Consider the following 22,597-nt stretch of genomic DNA (forward strand, 5'->3'; position numbering starts at 1 on the left):
TGTAGTAAATGTTGAAAAATCCACACTTCAATATTTGTTCTCACGGAAGTGTGACGCAAAAATGACGTAAAAATCCGCAAGTTCCCGGATGTCCGCGGTCAAGAATAGCGCTGATCGGTATGTCAGGTGAACGCGCGACATCGGGCACGACTGCCTGACATTCTGAAATAATAACACATGAGAGCGAGGGCAATATCACGATTTATTGCCTGCCCAAGGGGTGGTGGTCATGATCGAAATACTGAATATTTCGATCATGACCACCAGCCCGAGGGCAGGCAAAAAAACGTGATATTACCCTAGCTCTCATGTGTTATTATTTTTATTACACCGAACAAGCAAACATGCAAAGACACAAAAACACAAAGACTTCTTCGAGTACAGTGCGCCTTTCTCAGTCCGGACCTTAGCTGCAGTACAGTAGCTCGAGGTTTTGCCTGGGTATTTGGGTCTGGTTTTGCCGTCCGACCCAAATACCCAGGCAAAACCTCGAGCTACTGTACTGCAGCTATCCGGACCTCAGCGTAAAATGTTGTCAGTGCCGAGTCTAGGGTTGCCGCTAAAAAGTTTGCCGATCTCCCCGGTGGCGTATCCAAATTTGTTGCTTGCGTAGTCGCTGAACACAGAAATTGCATTCCTTTTTGCCATTTTCGTTCGTTTGCTGTTTACTTGCATCAAAATATCGTCTAACCTTGCCGGTGACAGCTCTGCATGACGTTTCGCAGCCATAGTTGCCGACTGCGTACAAGCGAACGACAATTTGTGAAGCGCAGAAAGGAAGCGCAGTAAGTAAAATGACGTCATCCATGTAATATCAAATGCAGAGGGCATCATCAAGTTCGCAGAGGGCATCATCACGTTCGCAGAGGGCATCATCACGTTCTTTTACAAGTCACGTGAGTCATGTTTAACCAATGGCAGTGCACGCTGAATGAGTGAGGTGTAATAAATATTGTTATAACACACCTCATCCGCAGTCTGTGTTCTAATTCGCCAATTGATAGTCACGTGGAATGCGTTCTTTTTGTGCTGATCACGTAAACGACGTCATCAGGCATCATTTGTCGGAACTGTTGCCTGCCAGGGATCAGTTCTGACGTCAAAAAAACATTGGCGCATGCGCGAACTGGAATGTAAACAAATATGTTGTCTGCGGCCGAGCGAAACGATAGTCGAGAAATTTCTCGGTTTATCCTACTTTCTGAAGAAGAACTGAATGTTCTGGTTTCCAACAAGGACTCGAAACGAACGAAAACGATAATCAATGGTGCATTGAACGTTTTGCAGAAGTATTGCGACCCTGTCGGGAAAAACTTTTTTTGCCGAACCACTTCAACATATTACATCACTCATGCGACAAGTTTTGTGTATAGTACGTACGTTCTCATGCATGGCTACGGATGAGGTGTATTATGAAACACATATTGACTGGCCATGCGGGCGACAGCATACGTCTTTAACCCCTCGGGACTGTTTCCCTCGGCCTACGGCCTCGGGAAACAGTCTGTTTTTGGGGGTGACTCACAGTCCCTTGGGGTACAGACGTATGCTGTTGCCCTCATGGCCAGTCAATATGTGTATATTATTGCATGCGCGGTTGTTATTAAATAACGGGCGACACGCTGACCATTAACGTTTATTTATGGGCAAGAGCGAGAGGAAAGCCAAAAATTAAGCCTCGCCCGTTAATTTTGGCTTTCCTTGAGCCCATAAATAAACGTTAATGGCCAGCGCGGAGTCTGTTATTTCCATTATATTATCAACGAACCCCCAAAACCGTCAAAATTTACGAAAAATTCCCACGCGAACGACAACGGGGCCCCAGAACTTGTCAGTGAGTAGTGCGCGCTGTAAAAATTTTGCAAATCCGGAGATTTTTTTCAAAAAAGTGTCTAAACTTGGCCCACAAGTGTTCCATTTTATTTTGTTTGATCATGATCTTTGTACAAATTACAATTTACGTTTTAGCTGAAAAGTTACGATGTTTACGATATTATTCATATTCACGGGCATATAAACGAACCATTTTTGCATATTTGTGGTCGGTCACATGGTTCAGGTCTACCAATTAAAATGCAACGGACAGGGCATGGATATATAATGCAGTTTGTAGTCTGAGCCATAAATTCATATGAATTAGTGTGACTTTTTTATGACTTTTTTTATGCATTACAAGCTTCACAAGCAAAGAAGATGCTGTGGTATCCTGAACCATGAATCAATTTAATTATCTAGGGAAATAATCGCAATCACGATGACACCAAATGAATATATTAAGAAAAAAGGTATGAAAGCACTCTTTGCCCTGAAGGGTAAAATAGGCCTGGGTATCAACTTAAGCATTCCCCAACGACTTAGTTTATTCGACAAATTTATCAGACCGATTCTTACATATGGTAGTGATATCTGGGCGGATGAAATTAAATACTTGTCAATTTTTCTATAGAAGATGTGCACATTATTTTTGCGTATTTATTTTGAAAATTCCAAGGCATACCCCGAATATGGCAATATACAGTAAGCTAGGGAGATACCCAATTGAAAATTTTGTACAAACTCAACTGATCAAATATTATAATAGAGTGTTAAATAGCCAAAATCCATAAAAGAAGCCGTCATAGTGAATAAAAATAACAAAAGCAACAGGTAAAGCAAACTTGAGTAACTTTTAACTAAAATGGAACAATCACAAATATTAAATTCTCAGGACATCTGCACAGATAGTAAATTATCAATTGTCAAAAACAAGTTGTGTAATGGAAAGAAGATATATTTTGGGACACCAAAAATAAAAAAAGGAAACGACAATAAGCTAAGAACATATAGAATATTCAAGAAAGATATATTACTTGAAAAATATCCCATAGAAATAAAAAAACCATAGCTTAGAGAAACAATAACAAAATTCAGGCTCAGTAACCATAAACTCCACATATAAACCGGAAGACAGTATAAAACCCCTATCAATGAAAAAATTTGCAAAGGATGTTCATACAATCATTTCTTATTTAATTGTGAATACTATAAATCAGAACGAAATTTATTATACAATACTATTCAATCCGTACACCCAACATTCCAATCATTATCACATAACAGTCGATTAGAATTCATGATAAACAACTATACATTCCCATAGCAATGTACATAAACAAGTGCCTACAACTGAGAGATCAATAACAAACAACAACAATGAACAAGCAAATATTCTTTCCAGTTTGTCTTCTATTCATGTATAATATGTACTTTTAAGTTTTTGCTGGTTTTGGGTTTTTCGGGTTTTTTTGGCTATTCATTGTATTGATTCTTTGTGGTCTTTATGTTTGTAATAGGATAAAGCCCGAGTACGAGGGCTCTTCTGGTATATAAAGTCCAACCCAACGATAAAATGTCGAGGCCGCAGGCCGAGACATTTTATCGTAGGGTTGGACTTTATATACCGGAAGAGCCCGAGTACGAGGGTTTTATCCGACTTAAAAACTATCGCCCCTAACTGATATATTTTCGTTTTCAATGTGTTTACGTCAACCGTCCCCTTTGTCAATGTAACATGTTTAGGATATGAATTAAAACTTTTATTTGTGAAATAGCCTTCCAATGTAATGGAACATCCTATAAATGCGCTAGGGCACATTATATAAATGCCCTAGGGCACAGCAGATTTTGTGTTGCAGCTGGTTTCCGCTGTGTTACCAAATTTGAATATTAAAACGTACCAGATGTCTTCAGAATATGACATGTTCACTTTTGATTGGACAGTACTTTACTACGGCGCTGTCATTCGTTTCTGGAATTTGGTGACCAAGGCTTTATGAGTAAATAAAACACCCTGAATTGAGCACTCTGATTGGTCAATCAACAGTAGATAGTTTTTATGTTTGTAATATAATCAAGTAGATTAATATAAATAATCACGCATACGTAAATACACAGATATACCTACTTTTTTGGTTGGGGAAAAAATTATTCTTTCGACTACAATGAGAATCAACATTCCTTCTGCGATCTGGTATTCAAGGACGGCGGGCCGAAAAATCTGGGGCGACAGAGTGCAACCCGCGAACATTTTATTACGTAGAAGTAATGTTGTCAAAACAGGGGGGTTGGTTCTCAGATGTTGAGTGATATTCTGAGTTCCACGAACAAATTATATCAGAACTTCAAAGTTTAGGGCCATTGAGGTAGTACACAGCTCCCCCGTGTAGAACGTCGTATACTGATGACCTAGACCTAAATGTATAAAATTTAATGAAGGTTTTATCTCACGTGCAGATGAAGAAAATGTGCTAACTGGCTAGCGATCTCTCTTGTTTTCTAACAGCTAGCCAGCTAATTAGTAGAGACCTTGTACTAAACAGTTTTATCGATCGATAGGGAAGTTCACCGGCAGGTTTTAAACGCTAATCAATAACCATGATAAAGCATCATCTGAAAAGTAGCTGAGGGGATAGCTCCGTGAGGTTATCAAGCTTTGGTATGAGGGGGCAACAGGGTCTAGGTTTTCCATGTATTAAAAAGTGTTTAAACATTGTGGTGTAGCCTGGCAGAGGTGATTGTTTTTTTCTTCTTCCATATTTGAAATGTATCTTGATGCAACATATCGTCTATTAGTACTGATAGGCTATGTGTTATGTTCCATAGAGATTGAATTGAATTTATTGAACGATGGAGCCGAGAACCGCCGTTTGAACAGAACGAACCGATCTCTGTTCCCAATTTTTGTAGATGTATATGTTATTAAAGCCTTTATACTTCATTGTTGAGCTCAAATTCAGGGCAGGTGAGGGCCATGCCGAGCGAGGGACTGTGATAAGGGAACTTTGAGTTATTATAAGAGGGTAGGCCAGAGGGAATTGGTGGGGAGGGTCATTTTTTACAAACCTGCCCCTAGGCCCCAGGGAGCTCGAGGAACACATTTTGTAACTTAACCTGGGAGAAGGTCACTTTTTACATTTACCAATTTTACAATGAATCATATAAATTTGTAATGTGTTGTTTAAAGAATTTAAAAAGTATCCACAAGTATCCTACATGAATTATAATAGCTTTCCACAGTCACGTGCACGGCCCCTTCACAAAAAGTGACCGTGCCACAGTACATGCGTTAGATCTCGTAGGTTTATACCCCTATCTTCGGCATTCACAATCCAACTCGAGTGGTACATGGTAGCAGCGTCAACGAATCCGAAAATGTGGATTAAACCATGGTGTAAATTAAAGCACTGTTCCAACATATTACGTTTTTTGAATACTTGTGGCATCACCTTGTTGGCAAAATTTATTCATTTTTCCCATTTTAGGCTAAGTCGGTTTTTGATGACAAAACTGCTTCGATGCTGTTTTCGAAGAGTCCAACGAATAATAAGCTTAGATGAAAGCATTCAAACAGCTGCCATCACGAGGGAACGCGCAAAGGTGCAAACGATCAAACATTTGTTGTGTACATCGGATCGATTACGATGTCAACAATGAATAAACGATTCTTACTACTGAGCAAAATACTTGACCAACGGTTACTGAACACGATTCTCAGATGAGTTCAGACACAGACAGACTGCTTCATGGTTTCAAGCAGATTGCCTCTCCCTGTTTGTTTGTGGATCTGTGTACCTGTAGACCTAGGGTGGTGTGTATGTTGACCTGCAGTCTACGATAGATCTCTTTTGGAAGTATGTTGTAGCCTAGCCCTGCGTACGATGTTGTGTATTCCTTGCTTTATACGGCTTCCCACCAGTGCACCACAGCTCTGCTGATTGCCATGGACAAAACCGGCGACATGCGGACCAATTTTGGACCGAGCACAAACAATAACTTTTCTAGCTACTTTCAGCCGAAATCAACTCAATTCCGATCTATGCCTACCCAAATCACGCAACCGCTCACAGAGTGCGAAAAACTGCTCTCCGTGACGTCCAAAACCGTTGTTTGCTGGCGATGCACGGTCAAAGGTCCATGCAGTGGCCGGCCATTGGATACGTTCGTGCGACGATTATACAGGTGCCAATGAGCTGCATCATGAAACTAAATTGCGATTCATTCATCTCTGTCGGAGTTGTCCAAAAAGAGACACTTGCCATAGATTAGCATCAAATGTTGACCGTTCAGACTGAAACATGATGAAAGGTCTGAAGATCGCCGTGATGTCGTTCTTCTCTATACGTTTTTTTCTGAGCTTGTTTTTTACTAAATTGCTCTAATATTATCTGACGTTTGTTTGAAATCTTTATCAACTTTTCTTTCCCAACCAGGGCACAACATACCTTTTTTCACTGTTATAGTAACTTAGGATTCATTTAATTCGCAGATTAATAGACTTTTCTGTTCTTCCTCGATTGTCTGTGACTGATTTTGCTATCCCGATATCGATATTGCGTTCGCACTCAGGTGTCTTGAAACTTACGTCATTCACTGAAAGAGTTTTCGGACAAACTCAAGAAATTTGACAACTAATAACGAATAGTCGGCAAAATTTACAGAGACTAGCAATAAGAATTATGGTCATTTTACCGTCTTTAGCTAAGCGGACTCGCTTGGCGGAAGCAGTATATAACGATCTGAGTTCCCATTTTTACCCTACCGTGTGAATGTAGTATTCGAACAAGTGAGATCATAATCTATACGCTGTTCCGAGTGGCCTTGGGATTTTTTATAAAATACATTAAGATGACCTTATCAAAATTACTCCTTTTTTGCATTGCTTGGATATCGATATTTTTTCTATACTCTTTTACTTTTGATTTGAAGTCAATTGGCGGCAGCACATGTACGTCGCCAACCGTCATGTGATGACCGGAATGTGATTGTAAAGTTGTCGGGAAGTTGTTCACAAGAAAAAGCATATTCTATTTAGAAGCTGCAGCTCGGGATTTTTCAAGATAAACTACCCATTATACATTTCCTACATCTTTGAAACGGGGATTACGGTAATCTTTCCTGTGATGACAATTTTATGAACGTCTTTGCAATGTGTTCCCATGATGAGTATGAACTGAATCGTCAGAAATGGTCCAGAACAGATATTCGGACTCTCAAATTTTTCCAATAATTTTCTAGACGTGATTACCACTGGGGGGGGGGGGGGGGAGGCTCATTTAAAGCTCTTGCAAGTAGTCATAATTAAGTCTTTAAAAAAACAACAAAAAACAATTCCAATTGAGTTAACACATGGATAGACGCCATTTTGAATTTTCAAATACCGGTAAATGTTGGGTATTTTGTTTCTCTTGGCAAGGTATATCTGGATTTTACTTGGTTTGATAAGAGAATGGTTGGTTTCATTGAGGAAAGTTTGGGAAAAAGTTTAAGTTTCTCAATTTCGTGGCGCACTCTACCTTAAAAGTCCTGCATAAGTTTACGGTAGTACGCGCCTTGCAATTGAGAAACTTTATGGCAAGGAAACTTGAAATCATTCCCGTATGAAAATCGGGGTCACCGGACAAAACCTTGTACTCGGACAAACCGATTACCCGATATCTACAGGCTCTTGAAATAGAAAATTACCGCTATCCTCTTGTTAATTCTGTGGTGAAAAAATATACGTTGTCAATTTCCACAAAAATAAGCCTGTGTAAATCGCTCCTCCATGAGCTTCAAAATGAGCCGCCACAAGTGGTAGACAAAAAACGTGGTTCAAAAGTTTTTGAGTCAGAATATCAGTCCCCGACAACAGAATATCAGTCCCCGACAACAGAATATCAGTCCCCGACAAGGCGTATTCTAAAACCAAGACTGAGAACCGCAATTCTCTGCGATGCTTTTTATTTTATTTCCCATAGTGTAATTTTATTATCACATTTCATTTCAGATTATACTGAGAGCACATACAAACACACAGAATCGATAAAACCCGTATATGAGTATGGAAGAAGGGCATTATAGCGACCAAATGCCTCAGATTATATGTGTTCCGTTATTGGGCTCAAAATTACGCAGCTTCTGAAAATAATTTCCGAATAACAAGAGGTGAGAAAAGCCAACCCTGTTATTTAGAATAGATGAAGGGAAGCGAGTTGTAGTGAATTGGGATACTGTTTGTGCAATACGTCTTCCCGCCCTTATCGGCCTCATGATGTTGTAGTTCCAGAAAACTAATGACGGATGGCTTAATTTGAGAAATATCAACACAACGAACGTTAGCCGCCATCCAACACAAAAGGACTATGGCAAATCTTATCGGAAATACTTAATTAATTCTGCCATCCTTTAAAGGGAAAAAAAAGACCAGATGAACAAATCGACGATTGTGTGTTGAAGATAAGGTGACAATTTTCTTCACAATTAATGTATGTTGCAATAATCTGTAAAAGTACCTGCAATAATCTGTAAAAGTACCGGCAAATATTTGTCATTCTTTCCGTATTCAATATTGTCAATGTTGGGATTATTCGGTGCCGTTTTGAATAATCTGGAAGACACGGCACGTGAATGGCTAAATCAATCAAGCCTTAGACTTTGTCGCATCTTCTTGTACGACCTTCTTCCCATTGCCTTCCAGTTCTGTCTCATTTCCTTTTACAGTCCCTTCGGCTAGGTAAGGGTTGTTACTGTAGCGATTGACTTCATCATAAGCCGGAGGCAGGCTAACATTGTCAGCGCCGTCATTGACCGTGACGTAGGTTGGGTTGTCATGGCAATTGTCGTAGCTGGGAGGTGGCGCAGATACTGAATATTCTGCGAAGGATAATTACAATTACTGTAATAGATAGAGGCTCATTTGAAACGTAACATGAAAACACAAGAGAACAAGACTGTGATAAAGCCATATCTTTCCAGACATTTTAGTAAAACGACCACGGAACTAAAAGAGGAAAAGGGCTGTGTTTTCCAAACACGGTGTTTGTTTCCAACTTCATTTTTTGTCATTTTTTTCATTTAACATCAGGACTCGCTATTCGCATCACAATACCATTTTTGTCTCACAAAGGATTTACTCAACACAGAACTGACCAGTCGAACCATTACCAATGTACTTGTATGCGTGATGGAAAATGAGAACGTATGGAGAAAACTACTGAGTTTTATTAACTGGTAACTAAATGACAGAGAGTAGATTTATTGATGCGAAATGCCTTCACAAAAGATCACATATTGTAAGTTTTGCGTTTCTCCCTTGTCATTCATTATCAGACATATTGTTTTAAGTGCCTAAAGATATATATTTCAAGTACGGGAGACCTTAAAGACGGGTAGAGGTGGGAACACTTCATAGATCGTTATATATACTTACTGACTTCAGCACTGACTGAGTAGGGCTGGACTTTCTTGGCCTGTGAGGGCGCAGTCTTGCTGCAGCGCGAGCAGATGCAACATGAAACGACAACAACCAAGAGTATGGCGATTACACTTCCGAAGATGATCATTGCTATAACCCATCCATTGAGTTCCTCCTTGTATGGCGCTGGTTTGAATGGATCTGGAAATCATTGTCATTAATTTTAAATTAGGACTTTTCTAGCCCTGAATACGATAGACAGTGTCTTCGTCGGTCGTGGCTCCAACGAAAAGTGTATAGCTTATTTGATAATATGTTAACCCTTTGAGCGCCAAAGTCAATTTTGTCGCCTATATCAAAATACACACCGGTCAATTTTTTTCTAATTTTGCTAAAATATTGATAAAAATCTGAAGCCAATAACATGTGATGTCCATTTGGTCCAAAATGTAAAATATAAGCTCTTTTTGGTATTTATATATAAAACCAAATATGAGCTAAAAATTACAGAAAAATTCACAAAATTGGTAAAATGTTGCACACTATAATTTTGGTAGGAAAAATTGCAGTGCTCAAGGGTTAATCAGTTGAGAGATCTTCTGTAGTTGATTGGACATTACGTTCAGAAAACGTTGGGTGCATGTACTTATTCTAGGAACTTCTGATCTTGCAAAATGCGTTAGCCTACTGCCATTATGTAAACAACACCGAAAATGAAATATGGGTCTAATTTTTGACGACAGAAGAGTTTTAATTTTCTCTGAACACAAGTTGAAAAATCAGGTTGTGATCCAGTGAAATATTATGTCAATTTCATTTCGCATTATGTAAACCCAAGACAATAAAAAACAAAAACAAAATAAACGTACCCGCTATGTACTCGCAACGTTCTCCGTAGTAGCCATAGCGACATTGGCAATCACCATACACGCAGTCGCCGCCATGGAGACAACCTCCTCCACATTCATACTCGGCTAATTATGATAAAATAGATTCATATCTTATCAGTTACAATATCGACTGAAATGCATCCCTGATTTGTGCATAGATTACCCAAAACCTAAAAATACAGACAAAAATAATGAAGGCTATCTGCACGTTAGTCAATATAACATTTTAAATCCTATTGTAACGTTTTTTGTTCAATTCAGCTGGTGTTTAGTTTTGAAATGCGAGAATGAAGTTAATATGGCTTGTCAAAGTTCAATATAAGGGGCGTGTTTCATGTCATGTATGTTCTAAATGTGTACACTAATTTCACATTTGACAAGATTTTGTCTTCAAAAACATTTTGAACACGTTGAAATAATTTGTTTACGTTCAGTCACACCAAGAATAGCCACTTTAATGATGTTACTTCAATCACTTACAGTATTCACAATGAGGTCCATAATATGGGTATGGGCACACGCAGTAACCATCATCTTTTCTACATTCGCCGTTGTTATGGCAACCACCACAATGGCGATCATCAGGCTCTACAAGAAATTTCATGATACGTATAAAAGTAAATGACAGATTTTGCATCATTATTCACTGTAGCGCCAGCAGAGTGATACAGAGTATCATAGCAGATGTGCAACATTCTAGCTGAGATGTGATTTGCCTTTCGTTCAACTGACACTTGAGACCTTGACGCCGACAACTCCGATGATCAAAGATACTGAGAATGTCTCCCCAGTGTCTGCATGAAGACAAATTATTGCTTTCAAAAGAAAATTAAAACTTTTGTAATGACCTTGGCCAAAATAAATTGCGAGATCAAGTCGGGATGGAACGCCCAGGGCAACTCTTCCCCGTGAAACGGCTGGAAAATTGGATCTTTCAATTTGATATTGCCTTTACTATGTCGCGTGACTTAATTATCAAGCAAGGCACATTACGATTAAACGTAAGAAGGTACAGAGAAGAATTATGACTTTTCATTGTCTCTTGCAAAAACTTAATAATCCTTGTCTTTTGCGAGGTGAAATGCAAAACAATAAAATTTCGATATCTTTAAATTCTGTTATGCATTGCTGCTATATTTTCAATATAAAATGGATAATAATGTATTAGGTTTTGTCTGCTGAGTGTTTCAACTCTTAACCGTATCACAGTGTTTCCCTTAATCCAAGTTTCTCGTAAAGCATTTTATCACAAGTACGTGTCTTTTCTTTTACCATATTCACTTTCACATGTGCATGCTATGTAACCATCGGAAAATACTAACCTTCCTCATATTCGCATCGAAGACCGTAGTAACCTTCAGGACAGATGCATTCCCCATCGTAGGGGTCTGTGCATGTACCGCCGTTCTCACAGCCCTCACAGTGTCTTCCTGGAATGATGACAAAAATATCGGGCAAAGAGATCTTGTTAAACTAATGTATTCTACCTATTATTTGAATATTTGGGCTTATATGTTCATGTGCTGTGATACTTTGTTGCTACGTCATCCTTTGTACATTTGATGGCGCGACATCGTTTGTATACATCAAAAAAAATAAACAGATTAAATGATATTCATTTGTTTGTCAGCGTCCCTCAGTTCTGTTCAACGAAATCATATTTTGTTTTCAGGGCTTTATATTTACACTTTTTAAGAATATCGTCAGGCGGAATGTTGAGCAGAATTGTCAGCTAGCACGGGGAGTCCTAAGATTCTGTGTGGTCATCCGAGTCGGCGGACACTAAAACTTACCTTCATAGTGTTCACAATGATCTCCATAGTAACCTGGTTGACAGACACACCCAACATTGCCGTTGTCATATACTGTGCACGTTGCTCCGTTCTGACAATCTTCACATCGGAGGCGTTCTGTAGATCGGAGGCATGCATTAGAATGAACCTAGCGCACAGTATTCGGACTCAGAAATTTTTACCATACTTTTCTGATACACCACTTACGCCTGCCCATTTTGAAGCTTTTCTCACAGTCTTATTTTTGTGAAAATCGAAACTTCAAATTATTCCTACAGAGTTAATCATACTGGAATGACGGCCATTTGATCAAATATCGGTTTGTTTCAATGGTCCAAAATTTGCAAAGTGACCCCTGATTTTTATTCTTGATTTTGAAAGAGAGTGGTTGAAATTTTCTTGCGGAAAGTTTGAGCAAAAGTTTAAGTCTTTCACTTCCGAGGCACATACTACCTTAAATATAGGCCGAAGACTTTGAAATTTGTGTTTGTGGAAGACAGAGAAACTCGATAGGGATTGTACCTAATAAAGACCTGGACTCACGGTATGTACGTCTCTGTTAATTTCACATACATCCTGTAAAACTTCCTGTTCACGTGGTGTAATATTTTGTGAGTTCACAGCGGGTCCTGTAGTCAAGCGTTTAAACCTAATCCCTTCTAACTAAAGGGGACACCGTGACAAGCAAAAGGGTACATACTGGCACACAAACCCTCGCGTAGATGTTATATGCTTTGTCAGGGGAACTCAGACTCGCAGACTGATTGCATGTTCAGTAATCTATATTTGTATCAGTGTGATGATCTCTGTTGTAAATTGTTCAAATTGTTTCACTAGTGGACGAAACCCTAGCTGCTATAGTGAGGAATCAGTCCTTTATCATAGCTTTCACTTACCATCCGGGTATTCACAGTATGAACCATAGTACCCTATGGGACAGGAGCACATGTGCAGTTCTGGAACGCAGGTGGCGCCGTTCTTGCATTTGGTACAGTCAAATGGGTCGCCTGCAGTGAAACAAATCACTTTAATGACTGATTGAGCTATTTATTGATGAGTGTCATTCAGATTTCATGACAACGTCTTTCATCAGGATCTTTTAATTCATTATTTGTTCTGGGCGAATTTATGAATCTTTTTTGAGACTACGTCATCACTACTGGTCTGATGCAGCCAGACAGGAAAATATTCACAATTCCATATTCAAAACTTTTTGTAAACCATTGTAACCACGCATTGAATTGTGTCATTTCTTGTTAGCGTGATAGCTATTATGATGCAAATCAAAGTCCCTAAAAGTTGAACAGTCTGAAAATGATGTTTACACTCAACCAACAACAAGATCTTCTAGAGAAGTATTGACATTACAGAATCACGGTAACTCTAACCGTGACAGAACAAACGACTTAAGAAATCCCCAACTTCGGTATAAAACTTCCTTTGGGAAACAAACTCGTTTTCTTCAAATGCATTGCTCTTGGCGTGATGCATACCTGGATGAGGCTCTGGGTAAGAGATTGTCGGTGTCATGTGACAATTATGTTCATCTGAACGATCTCCACAGTGATCGAATCCATCACATACCACGTTACTGACGATACAGTTGCCATGGTTACAGCGGAAATAGCCGTCAGGACAATTTCCTGCGTTGTCTGTATTTCAAGAAATCGAAATTAACAATTGAATAGTCTTCATTTAGACATTTTGACTAGTGTACAGAAGAAATGTATAAGTTCATAGCCCCTGGTTTTGTTTTGCCAGTTTGTTTGTTTGTTTGTTTGTTTGTTTGTGGTCCCCAAATCAAGAAATGGAAGGATAGATTCTGACCTATAGTAGGACATCGAACCCGTTACGTTATCTATACACCGTTTTATTTCTTTATTTTCGTTTACATTCCTACTGTGGGTTATTCAACGACGAAATCTTATGACGTGATCATAGAAATACAACTGAGTTTCGTGTCCACAGACATTGGACACTCGCACTATGCCGTGAACAGAATATCCTTTTCTGCATAGGTGGAATGATTTCAGAGAAAATGATGTCGTGACAAAAAGTTGAAAGCAATGGCTTTAAAATGTACATGTTAAAAAAATTGCCACCCTTTTAATTTTATTTGAATGACATATCCATAGAAACCCACTAACCGAGTTTCAAATCTTTCTGGCTAACGGTCTCAACGATAAACTGCGCCAAAAATGTTAGATATGCAAATTTTGTCATCATTGTACACTCTCTGGATGAATTAATTAATCCCTACAAAACGATATATTGAATTTGCTATAAGACTAGCGGTTGTAGGAGAGGGGCGGACACATACACAGCATTTTGGCTCTCGCGTTTTAACAAGTACTAGCTTGTGGTTTTGCCTTGGGTTATTTGTAGAACGATTTGGCCGTCCGATCGAGAACAAAATTCCAAGCTTTCGTACTTTATAAACATTTTAAGATAAAACCAAGCCGCATTAGGCCATAAAAGACAACGTTTTACTTCATCAGGGAAAATAAAACATTTAAAGATGGATATCGAATGGTGATTCACCTGAATCTGTTGCCGCTACAAATGTACCAACCAGCTTGTCATGGTGATACATCTCACCGCGCAGTCTCACATAAACTGTATCTGAACGAGAACTACAATGACGAGCGTCAGGAAGCTGTCTTGTTGAGTCCCAACTGGCAAGCAGGGCGCCCTCGGACGTCGGACCATCTCTGATTTCGAGGCAGTCTCCAGTGTTACCTGGACAAAAAAGCAAGTCGACGATGTGTACAACAGTTTGAGAACGCGTGATTTGCGAAAAAGGTGTCGCTTTACTCAGTGATGAGAAAAATCCTGAAATAAATGGCTTGAAAAGCTGACCGTAAATTTAGGAAGTCGATATATAATCCCTTTGACACCTTTGAAATCAAAATAGATACTTATGTTCAAGAGACCACGGTAAATATGTTATCTGCGGTGACTAATGGAATGTATCCACAATAATCAGTGCTATCGAGGTGGTTATAAAGTTCATCAAACTCCAATAGGTTACGGCAGTAGGTATATAATAATCAGTGCTATCGAGGGGGTTATAAAGTTCATGCATCATGTGATGCTTACGTAGGATGACTCAGGCGGTTTGAAAAGCATGAACAAACATAACAGAGACAGCACTGGGTATCCACCAACTTCTTCAGCCTATGCAAAGCAAAGATCGTTATCGTTCCTAATCATATGTTTGTATGCAACAGTTCAGCTGTTATTCCCTCTATTGTAATATTAAAAAAATCTTGTCTTAAAAGCATCATGAAATCATTGGCCAAGAATCTGTGATACTCGCGTGCGTGGCTTCCAGAATTTGCGGCGTGCGAGAATTTTCGGACCAGTTTCCTAAAAAATACCGCAATTATACGATGTCGCTCAAATTTGATCAGAATTGGTACATATCAAAGATCAACAATAAGTGTTATTTCTATCTGTTCAGTGCAGGAAAATTATACGTTGATGTTATGACAATTTCTGCACAGTACAACCAGAAAAACAACAAGAAATATTTAAACCAGAAAATTAAGAATGACAAAAGTAAATAAGGTCTGAAACTTTAGGTACTGAAGGTCAACTTTAGCAACATGCATAGCAGAGAATCTTTCTACCATGGATGTACAAAAATAGACATCAATGATTTCAGCAGATCTGTTAATATGTCACAGTTCATAAACAATGACAGGAAATGACCAATTAGCTGTTTCAGTTACTGCTACCACTCCCAAACATAATAGGTACCCTGCATACAAATAGGTTAAAGGTCAAAATCCTCTTATTCAGATGTGTGGGCTGATTCAGTTCACTGCCACCACTCCTGCACACTTGCAGTATTTCCCTTTTTCTTACCTCAATTGCACATTTTTGACACTAATGTATTTGAACAAATTCACATCTCAACCCCTACATCTACCTGTACACCAAATACTGAGACGGTAGCTTTGGCGGTATGGGAGCCTTTGTGTGTGACGGACATACATCCGCACATACATACCCACAAATATACAGACATACAGACGCCACTCAGACTCATCATATAACCTCATTTTGGTATTTATATATAAAACCAAATATGAGCTAAAAATGTTGGAATACAATGTGACACACTCACCATGGATAAACATTTGTTGTATGCCAACCAAGACTCTATGGTTTTCGAAGCCCTTGAGAATCCAAACATGATCCACATGTTTCGGGAAGTGAAGGAGATTCACTGCATAGAACTTACTGGAGGGGTGTGAACGAACGGATTGGCGAACTGTCAAAAGAAAAAAGTACACATGTCAGTCACGTGTCTTTCAAAGAACATACCGATAAAAGGTAGAGTTAATTACATAAGAAAGATAGAGTCATTTATAATATCAGTTCTCTGTGCACTTTGAGTCGCAAGTTGCCAGACTTAGCCCCTCAATATTTGATTCGGTCACGTTGGCATTCCACGTGTGTCACAAGAAACCAAGCGTTGACCTTGATTTTGGCAGAATGTCCCTTAATGGGATAATGCATTCTCCCATTTACTGAACATTTACTCTGGATCTCGCCGCTCACACTTTGGCCATACTTTGAACATTTTCGGAAATGCTCCAAAATCGATTACAAATTACTCCCATTGTTCATTTGTTCGCATTTTCACTAGTTCTCAATCGGTGATTGTGTTATTTTTGTTCCTTTACACAGTGAACACACTTGTTAGAAAAACATGTACCGATCATTTCCATTCCGTAATACATAACTTGAAATTCAATGTAATGAAATTATCTAGGAATTCACATACTGAAAGGCCACTTCTGTTTACCTTGCAAAGGATTTCCGATTCTAATTAATTAATTACTTAATTAACTGTTAACTTCACCATTCTAAATATTCTTTGCCATGTCGACAACACAGTGCAGCACATCAAAACACAGGATGGACAGCACAGTACTATTACAAAGCAATAGAACATAGCACACTGTCGCAGGATGATCACCCTCGAGCTCCAGCCATTGATTGTCTATGATGCGTTTACAGGGAGAAGATACAGTTTCTTATTTCATTGAAAGAGTTCAATCACTTCGCAGCTAGGGACGACAGTCAACTAACCTAACGGTTTGTCTTCCCACTTCTCGCTGTCGACAAATTCATACGTCGCTTTGAATCCAGTAGATGTTCTGCGACACTGATCAGAGTTGAATTCGATCCATATTGAGCGTCCCTTCGAGACAATCGGGTACGGACGGCGCTTTCCGTAAAAAGTTTCTTTGTGATTATCCCGATCAGATCTTTCCTTTCCATACCATATCTATCATGGTGGGATACGGTGTGAGAGAATTAAAACGACGACGTATGTATAAAATTCGGGATGTCGCTGTAGTATTGTTGTGTTTGTACATCAGGCAGAATCGTAAAGAGCGAAGTATCGCTTAAATCATATTGATCACAACATGTGTCCAATGCAATATCGCATGCTGCGGACTGAAGCTAGCAGTCCTACTCATTAGCTGTTTTGAATACAAAAGGTTATTTCACTATTCTTTGTATATTGTCTGCCTGGGAGTGGGAATGATATCTGGAACCAAAGTCCAAAATTGCCTAAAAAGAACGAGATAAGACTTTGCCACTCTACGCTACTAGCTTAGTCAGACTAGATGGCAATGCATGTTTCTGGGCAACTTTAAATAATACTTCTGTCATCGTAAAAAAGGACAATATCCATACATTTTGGCAACTTCCTTTTTTTTTGCCGTAGAAAACTATTTCTTTATATACTTCTCGCGAAAGGGACTAGAGTTCAGTCGTCGACAATATAACATTGAACATTACATTCAATCACAGTCTGTTTTAACGAGTTGAATACTCGCAATAATTTATTTTTAGAAATGATTTTGAGAGTTAAACAAACAATCGTTTTGCGAAAAGAACATTATTGAATGTACATGAAAATTATGGTTCCGGTTATCCCAAGCATCGTAAAATGGTTCAACGTGTGTAGTCTGTTGTACAGACTTTGGAGGTACAAGTAGAAAATCGTTATTCATCACAGACTTGGAAATTAATTCTCAATAAATTCTTTGGATACGTTTTACCAATTAAACATTTTTTGAAAATGACCCAACAGCGTATTATAACTTCATCTTAATCCGTCTTTACCATGGCAACAACACTTACCTTGATGACGTCCCATCGGGCCAACATGAAATCATCGAACACCAAGCGGACATGGCCCCCTGCCTCGTTTTCAATGTGGTAGCTACACTCAAACTTCTCCGTAGGGTAGTTGTTTGGAAAGTTCGGCGAGACGATGTGCCCAATCTTACCAACGTGTTGGCTTCCCTTTAAATGAACATTTGAACATCCCCGTCTTCCATGATCGTGATCGTGATGGTCTCCGTCGTCGTCATGGCGATCATGATCGTCATCATGGCCACCATGATCGTCGTCATGGCCAGCATGATCGTCGTCATGGCCAGCATGGTCGTCATCATGGCCAGCATGGTCGTCATCATGGCCAGCATGATCGTCATCATGGTTAGCATGATCGTCATCATGGTTAGCATGATCGTCGTCATGGCCAGCATGATCGTCGTCATGATGATGGTTGTCATCCGGCTGGTAGTCCTGTTGCCCTAAGAACAGTGAATAAACTCACAGACATAAATCATCCTATATCAGACCGTCATAAAAATAAAAAGTTACAGCGAAACAATAAACAGTTATAGCGACACGGAACTATCTGTTCACATTGCCGCGAATCTGTTGGGAACAGAGAACTATCTAATATTCAGCTGATTGGGTAGTTATTGGTGTCTCAATATTGGAGAAAAGTTAAATTCTTACCTTTGCATAGCAACATGGTTGATGTGAACAGTAACAGAGCTATATACCAACGCATGGCGACTGTTTCACTGTGTCAAGTTCACCAAGAAATGCTGGGGGAAGGGGAGAAAACTTGTAAGTTATAGAAGAATAACGGAAGAAAAATCAAAACTACACAACCATAGCAGAGTACCGTGTTTTTTATAATTTTGCAGAGGCCTGAACCATACTTGTACTTGATTGTGATACAGTGTACAGTGAAACTGGTACGTGATTTTGGTACGGTTATATGTATTGTTAGCAAATTTCAGTGGCTTTACAGACCTGATCAGATGTCCATTTAAACTTACATAGACGTTTAAGGAGGAACAAAGTTGAAATTTAAGAAAGTGTTGAACTGGCTACTTAGGGGAGAACCATTTGATTTCGGGGGAGGGGGGTATGGAGGAAGTGGGTATGGGAGCAAATTTTTTTCCTGTCAGAGTGACAGCAATTTTTTTTTCTACTGTCAGACCTGCATCATTTTTTTTTCAAATGGAGTAGGAGTGCAAATTTTTTTTTATTGGTCATCAACTTTTTAATGCGTTGTATATAAGGGAGTCGTCATTATTTACGGCCTGAAACTCAGAAGTTTCGAGTGACCCCCCCCCCCCCTCGCCAACAATGGTGAATTTGAGTAACCTCCCTATCTAACTCTAAAATTTTGACTGATCCCCCCACTTAGAAAAGTTCAATACCAATACATGTAATTGTAAAATTTACAAAATACAGCACAGTAAAGACCTTTCAAATCCTGATGTACCCTGCTAGACTATCATCAGTTATCTCATGATGGTTCAAAAAAGGTGAACACATCAAAATGAAATTCAAAGTCACAATAAAATAAAAGATATAAAAGCTCACGCAGTATCTAACCATAAAGTATATTGTTTAATTCGGATGGATATTATGACAGGGTTTTCACTAGGATATCTGACCGGGCAGAATTTGAAAGTACAGGGGGAGAATACGCGAGAGACTTAGGGGAAAGTACCACAGGGGCTTTCCCCTATTGCATGGAAATTTTTAAGATATATTGATGTGTGAAATGGTGCAGTCTGGTGCAATCTAAGAGGTGTTTTTTAATTTTTTTACTGAGTGAAACTGTTAGAATACCCAGACATAAATCATCCTATATCATATTGGAAATTTTTAGAAATTGATGTGTTTAATGGTGCAATCTGAGAGGAGTTTCAGTTTATTTTGCACTCGGTAAAACTGTTTAAAAATGACATTGAACACTGAAAGTTTTTACATTTTTTGCATGATCAGTGTTTGAGTCACAATATTCAACAACCAAACAATGACAATACAATTTGTGAAAAACAGTTCTGTTTGCCAGAGACTGAAGACAAATGAATGTACAGGAACGGAAAATCTGTGACCTTCTTGTGTCATTTCTCCAGCTCCCAGCTTCTAATGAAAAGCCTGAATATGGTATGTTTAACTGTCAAAATGGTCATTGAACTGAGGTTAAATTAAAACATGTTTTTGTGGTTATTAGTTTTAACACTAGTTTATTGACTCCTGTCTTGTGTTTTAAATTTTCATAATTTGCAGAAGTTAAATAGTCCCCTTTAGATAGTGCCTATGCCATTGAGATATTGCAACAGAAAACCTGAAATATGGTTTCTTGGGTCAGAAAAGAAAAGGAAAACATTGAGTGTACTGAGGTGTAAAGTAGACCTATGTAGTGCATGCTTATATCATAAGTGCTGGGGAAAACATAAGAATTGCTTGTGGTAACAACATTTGCGCCGCCTATGGCGGCGCGCCGGCAAAGAACACATGAGAATAAGGTTTCCAAATTTTGCTAATTTCTGGTGCATTGCGACAATTTTTTTTCACTTCTGTCTGTTATGACAGCCATGACAGGATCAAGTTTTTTTCTTCTATCTCACCTGGTGACAATTTTTTTTTCTCAAAATCCTCCATACCCCCCAGAAATCAAATGGTTCTCCCCTTAAATCATGCTTTTCAGCTTTTTCGATTAATATTTGGTGAGCATTTGCAATGAGATGTAACATCAAATAACAATTATCGTCCACTTTCCGCTTAGCAGTGTCGTAATCTATAGACCCGTATGCAAGAATGAACGTGAATTAATGACTTGACTGTTTCTCGCTATGGAGTACCGTCACTTATACCAAATGTATGGCGGCCATCTTTGTTCTTGAGTCCCACCCCCTAACCAAAATACTGATATTTAGAAGACGTTCCATCGCTAAGACGCCGTGTTGAAAGGCTAGTTAGTTTGGAATACATCTACAAGTAGCATCCATTCACGAATTTTGCCAGGATTGAATAAAAATACGGGTAAAATGCGGGTGATTTTATATGTAAACATTTGATCGATCGAAAGGCTATTTTAGGTTTTTAAAAGAGTTGCGTAAGTCTGTTTCACAGAGACTGACAGAAAACTCAGAGTGTAATATCACGAAACCTACAGTCAGAGTTATACGTATATAGGCATTGAAAAACATCTCAAATATCGTGCAATGAAAGCATCAAATCTCAGTAGGAAACTTTTACCTCTGTTTATGTGTATCCGGACAAGTACTGACGCAGTTCTGGGTTATCATTCACTGAAATAATGATTTGCAGGTACTGGGTTGTTCGCGAAAAGTGCTGGTCATTGGACTTTACTCCCGGAAAATGGGTGTCTATCTTTCATAATCAGCATATACAAACAGAAAATGTAAACATAACGGGTGGAGATTAACGAAAATTACCTTGCAGTCTAGCGGCTTTTTTGTCTCACTTCGTTTGGTTTGACGCAGACTGGTTAAATTAAATAAGTGTTTAACGCAAGATGGATTTTGCAAACTGAAATTCGTATAGAGTTTAATGTTAAGTTACGTCATCCTCAGACAGCTAACGGAGACTTGATCGCTGCACATCTTCAGCTGTAAACATCAATGTTAGTGGGCACATTTGACGAAATATTTTGTTTGCCGTCCTCGAATTTTCCTCAAACCTACCATGCCACCAGGTATAACAAATACTCAGAAATAAAACATAATAAAAATTTTTGGAATACTAATTTTCCTATGTATTTTTGGCCTGGGTAAAAATTGCTATTCTTGACAAAGACAGATTTTTAATATTTGCGAAACATTTGTGAAAATCCACCCGCTGGCAACGGTCAACTAAGAATTTTGTCAAAGGCGCCGAAGTATGTATTAGATACTTGAGGAGTTTATACCGAGTGTCCACTATGAGATAGGAAAGGTTTACGTATTTTTTCCCAAATAACGAAGTTTTGTTTAATCATTGAGGTCAATCATGGTCGAATTTGACCAAGTTTCTGTTGGTCCTATTTTGACCGCTGACGCATACAGTCAAATACATTCCTCCGACAACCAAATTTCCTGAAAAAACCAATCATTTCCCTGATGAATGAACTTTATCACTCAGAACTGTGGAGAAGCGTAACAACTGATGAGAAGCTCAAAGACACGATACCATGACAATGCCGACGCCCGGGCCGACGCTGTAAACCAATAATTCGCCGTCTGCATAGTATGAGATGTCACGTAATTACTCCACGCACAAACTGTGCTAATACCGCCCTCAACCTTGTCATCGACATACATCGGGCTACCGTTGAGCGACGGACATGTTAGAGAGGGTTTCAAAGTTTGCTCTGCCTTTACGTTCTACAACAGACATTGTTGGCTATTCACTGAAGAAAATGTCACATACTCACTTGTGTCTCCCAAAGCGTGCTGTCTTTGAACGCGATCAAGGAAACAACCTTTAAATAACACCTACTTCAAGGATCATATAAAACACACCAAGCCTCCCGTAGATTATATTATGATTGCTGGTAGCAGTTAATATTAACC

The 22,597-nt window shown here is 38.9% G+C and overlaps 1 protein-coding gene across 4 annotated transcripts; it reads right to left on the bottom strand.

The window, feature by feature from the left end:
- Window positions 1-7,741: 7,741 nt before the first annotated feature.
- On the bottom strand, window positions 7,742-22,597 carry LOC139135964 (uncharacterized). 4 transcript variants are annotated; one of them, XM_070703755.1, is made up of 15 exons: window positions 22,459-22,542; window positions 21,282-21,412; window positions 18,732-18,823; window positions 18,063-18,520; window positions 16,998-17,196; window positions 16,027-16,173; window positions 14,436-14,633; window positions 13,388-13,546; window positions 12,791-12,901; window positions 11,895-12,011; window positions 11,424-11,531; window positions 10,582-10,689; window positions 10,081-10,185; window positions 9,227-9,412; window positions 7,742-8,670 (listed from the first exon to the last, which is right to left on the bottom strand). In XM_070703755.1, exons 3-15 carry the CDS (start codon window positions 18,784-18,786, stop codon window positions 8,438-8,440), a joined length of 2,184 nt encoding a protein of 727 aa, XP_070559856.1. In that variant the 5' UTR covers window positions 18,787-18,823; window positions 21,282-21,412; window positions 22,459-22,542; the 3' UTR covers window positions 7,742-8,437. The 4 variants fall into 4 exon arrangements, with proteins under 4 accessions (XP_070559856.1, XP_070559854.1, XP_070559855.1 ...); XM_070703753.1 differs by lacking the exon at window positions 21,282-21,412 and having other exon boundaries at window positions 22,459-22,597; XM_070703754.1 differs by lacking the exon at window positions 21,282-21,412 and having other exon boundaries at window positions 22,455-22,474.

Source organism: Ptychodera flava, chromosome 6, assembly GCF_041260155.1.
Source record: "Ptychodera flava strain L36383 chromosome 6, AS_Pfla_20210202, whole genome shotgun sequence".
Lineage (NCBI taxonomy): Eukaryota > Metazoa > Hemichordata > Enteropneusta > Ptychoderidae > Ptychodera > Ptychodera flava.

Bases quoted from the DNA above. Each gene is read 5' to 3' on its own strand.
- LOC139135964 (XM_070703753.1), bottom strand. From the start codon at position 18,786: ATGCGTTGGTATATAGCTCTGTTACTGTTCACATCAACCATGTTGCTA. The intron at 13,547-14,435 runs GTGAATCACCAT...CTTGAAATACAG, and splicing joins TGTAGCGGCAACAGATTCAG to ACAACGCAGGAAATTGTCCT. The intron at 8,671-9,226 runs GTAAGTATATAT...TATCCTTCGCAG, and splicing joins CTCAGTCAGTGCTGAAGTCA to AATATTCAGTATCTGCGCCA.